The sequence below is a fragment of the Adiantum capillus-veneris genome, chromosome 2 (assembly GCF_014529385.1).
Source record: "Adiantum capillus-veneris isolate H3 chromosome 2, ASM1452938v2, whole genome shotgun sequence".
NCBI lineage: Eukaryota > Viridiplantae > Streptophyta > Polypodiopsida > Polypodiales > Pteridaceae > Adiantum > Adiantum capillus-veneris.
The window spans coordinates 150,980,342-150,984,542 of NC_140932.1; the positions used below are offsets into that span (position 1 = coordinate 150,980,342).

General features: G+C 46.1%; 1 protein-coding gene across 1 annotated transcript; it reads left to right on the forward strand.

Moving 5' to 3' along the window:
- Positions 1-822: 822 nt before the first annotated feature.
- Positions 823-1,218, forward strand: LOC147463857 (uncharacterized). The gene has a single exon (XM_086497578.1). The coding sequence runs from the start codon at positions 829-831 to the stop codon at positions 1,216-1,218; it is 390 nt and encodes a 129-aa protein (XP_086353704.1). The 5' UTR covers positions 823-828.
- The last annotated feature ends 2,983 nt before the right edge of the window (positions 1,219-4,201 follow it).

Sequence of the window (4,201 nt, forward strand, 5' to 3'; positions counted from 1 at the left end):
CTCGTTTAAATGAAGAGTGTGTAAATCTAATGATAGACATCTCTTGAGTTTCTAAATATGATATGAATGCTTTATTGCTCATTTACAAAGGAAAGGATTTTGGGCTCACTCTAATTGATGCTCACTGCCAATTAGAGTTTTGAGCTCACGCGAGGCTTAGTAAAAACCATGTCTTGAGTTTCTATTCCTCTTGTCGGAGCTCCTTGATGCAATTCCATTAGCTCGTGGCCTAGCATGAGGAGCTTGATCTTTTGCAACCTAGCAATGTCCTCTCTCTTTCTATTGTCTTCTCCGCCTCTCTCTTCAGTCAAGGTCATGCACCCTATGGGATTTTGGGGGGGGGGGGGGGGGGGGGGGGGGGGGGGGGCAGGTGGGACTCATGTCATGAAGCTGATGCAGCCATGTGGGGAAGCAACACTCAACACAAAGGCTCTCTCTCTAGTGTCTCGTTTTCTTCTTCATCATATGCACCCCTTATACCTCAATATGATCCGCAATGCGCATTATTGGTTGTAACTTGATTATCCAGTAAAAGCCTTGCCAGTGCAAGTCGTGAACCACAGAGTCACGGCTATTGAGGCAGTTCAAGAGATGAGAGGGAAGCTTGATGTTGAAGACTTTTTAATCAGCCCACAAGCAAGTAAAACAAGGTAATCCTCTGTGTGTGTGTGTGCGCGTGCGCAGGCGCGTGTGTTTGTGTTTGAAGTTGAGTTTGAGAGAGAGAGAGAGAGAGAGAGAGAGAGAGAGAGAAAAGGCTACCATTTTCATGTAGCCTTCTTCCAGGTCATCAATAGAGCTTGTTGAGAGCGTCCATTGATCGAGGTCTCCATGGCTGTTGCAACCTCCTCTCTCCACCTCGCTTGCTCCTCAAGCGCCGCGGGAGAGTCTAAGGTTCTATCCCGCCATGGTTCCTCCCGCTCGTGGCCGGGCTTCTCCTCTCAGTTCGTCTCCAATGGCATCCACGTCTCAATGAGTGCGGATGGAAAGAAAGAGATCAGCCTTGCGGTGTCGGCAGCCCTCGCTGTACTTGTTGCAGCAGTCATTCCAGATATGGCTAAGGCTGTTGTTCCTGGAGTGTCACCCTCGAAGAACCTTCTGCTTAGTGTTGTTGCAGGAGGTATTGTCCTTGTTGCCATTGGAGGTGTCGTCGCTGCTGTCTCTACCTTTGACCCTGTCAAGCGGAAGATGATGTCATATTTTCTCAATGCAGTTGAATGAAATCTTCCTTTTTGGAGTTGTAAAACGATTTGTGCATTGTTGGGGTCTATAATACATTCTATATTTGCGGTATGTCATTTGCATTTAGATAGATAGATAGATAGATAGAGAGAGAGAGAGAGAGAGAGAGAGAGAGAGAGAGAGAGAGAGAGAGAGAGAGAGAGAGAGAGAGAGAGAGAGAATGTTTGTTTGTATGCGCTAGTTTGCCTAAGGTAGTGAGAGAGGGCATGATTGGAGCAACCTCCTCTATTCAGTGGACGATGGTGAGGTGAAGCGTGATTATGTTCTGGAAGGAGGCTAGGTGGAAGAAAGGAGTGCAAATACATGCTTGAGCTCCCTCTTACACAGCTGTCTCAAAAGCTCCATCATATTCCTTTATAGCTCATCATGAGTGGCCATGGCTATGAGAAGGGAGGATGCAACTCTTGAGGTTCCAAGAAGACAGTGCCCATCTCCTCTTGCTACAGTCTCTTTGGCACCCATGGGCTTCTGCTCTTATGCTCTGTTCTTTTGGGCTTGCTGTAGTATTAGGCCACCATATTGTAGATGATGCGGGTTGGGTCAGATCTAGTGGGTGCATGCCTGCCTGCCTTACTCACAAGTTTTGTGCATGGATTGTAGGAGGCTTTGAAGCTTGACAATGCCACTTACTGACAATGGGTGAGATACATCATTGACTCCTATCCAAGCTACACAGTGCCGGGGCGATGTCATGGTCATGCCACGAAGGCTAGCCCACCATCGACGAGCTGATTTTTGGAAGTGCATAGCTACATGGCGTAGCTTGGAGGACTCTGTGAAGCCCTCGTCCCCAAAGGCCGCATCAAATTGTTGGATGAAGGCCAACGCTTTGTCGGTAGCACCAAAGGTGCCATCGTAGGTGAGAAAAGAGATACTCTTTCCTCCCTCCTTGAACTTCTTTAGCTTTTGTGACCTTCGCCATGCAGGAAATGATTTGCGATGTCCTCCCCTCTTGTATTCTCTAGGAGAATAGCCATAACTTTCATCGGAAGAGGAGGAAGGTGAAGAAGAAGGAGAAGATGGTGACCTCTTCCTAGCCCTTTTCTTCCTTTGTTTCCTCTCTTGCCTTTCAGAGTGATGAGGAGAAGGACTATAGGTTGCTCTTTTCCTCTTGGGAGGAGTAGGCGATCGTCTAGACCGCCGTCTTCGTGGAGCCACATCTTCAGAAGAACTTAGACTGTCATTGCTTTCTTTCTCTTTGGATTCCTCCTCTCGAATGGGAGAGAGTCTTCTTTTGGGGGTCTCTTCAAGAGGCCTCCTAAGCTCTCTTTCTTCTGGGAGAGGAAGGGAAATTCCATAAGCACGAAGTTGTTGAGTAACTTCGGCTTGCAAAACAGGGTTGCCCATAGCTTGTTGCAACCTAGTGACGAGATAATTCACAAACATGGGAGCATCATCATTAGCACCTTCATGTGAAAAATCAAAGCTATCAATGTTCATTTTACTCTCTTGATTATTGTCAGCCATGTTAACAAAATTTATGTTTATACTTAGTGTATGCTTTGGAAATACAAAACCTTAGTTGCCACTCCTCTTAGCCTTTGAAAATCGGCTTTTAAGTATCTACACCCACGGCTCAAAGTGGTTAATTATAGAGAGTAGAGGAGTAGGTCTAACATAGCAGAGTTGCCAAGGGCTAGCTCCTTTCGGACTTCTTATGGCTCAATAATGGTAAAGCCGTAGGCAAGTCTAAAATGACTCCATTATTAAGTCCAAAGCTCCCGAGGTGTGCACCATCCCCCACATAGTGGGCTTAACAAAACCGATATTAGATCCCAGTTCCACTTACTTTATTATAATTAACAACATCAACCATTTATAGGCTACTTAAGGACCACTCTTCTTAAGCAAGAAAAGAGAAACCAAATGCTCTGATACCAATGTAATGGAATTTGCCTATTCAATTTGAGAGTAGCGGAATTTAATGAGAATACTTTCAAGAAATGATTTTGTGAGCATAGCGGGTAGACATAATTGAAGATATCAACATAATCATAGCAATTAGTTAACTTGGCATAGACAATACTTTTGCAAGAGAGAGAATTTAGAGAACATGACAACAGTTGAGGACCGGATTTATGTGGAGCCGGTCCCCCCTCCAATAGGCATTTGTATTATGATTTCTCCCATAAAGAGATGTAAAGAATGAGGATGCAAGAGAGCTACACAAGACAAGCACAAAGCACACAGAGATGGAAAGCTTCTTCTTCTTCTTTACAGAAAAGAGAGTACAAAATGACTAAGTGCTAAAGCTAAAAAATAACACATATGTACATGCGGTCACTAAGTGTGAAATCGCTTGAAGCGTACTAGGCTGGCACTATAAGTGTAGTCCAGCTGTAGAATCACTGGCAGAGATCCTCCATGTCCGTCACCTAACGCGCCAGTGAGTAAATGCCGTAAGCGGCCAAGACCCATAGTGGATGCCAGCTCAAGGTGTAGAGCTCGACATCTCAACACTCCCCCTCGAGCTCTGCATGTCGCAGAGTCCAAGCATAGTCCAGAAACGTCGAAGCTTCTCAGCTCCGAGGGCCTTGGTAAAGATATCTGCTATCTGCTCCTCTGTGCTGACGTAGACCAAGTCGATGTCGCCCGCCAACACTCGCTCTCGAATGTAGTGGTAATGGACCTCTATGTGTTTGGTCCTGGCATGGAACACTGGGTTCCTAGCCAACTGCATGCTGCTGAGGTTGTCACAATGGATGACAATCTGCTAGTCCACCTGCACTCCCAAGTCCTCAAGTAATGTGCGTAGCCAAGCTACCTCGCATGCCTTCCCAACATAAAAACCCACCTTAAGCATATAATTCCGTTGCCAGTGTCCTGCCCAGGTCTCCCACACTGGCTTTAGCCCTTTACCATGCACATGTTAACATACACAACACTACAAAGTTCACTTCCCAACACGGACCAACTTTGGCTGCACCAACGTGAGCTCCACCAAAACCCCCTCTATTGGATG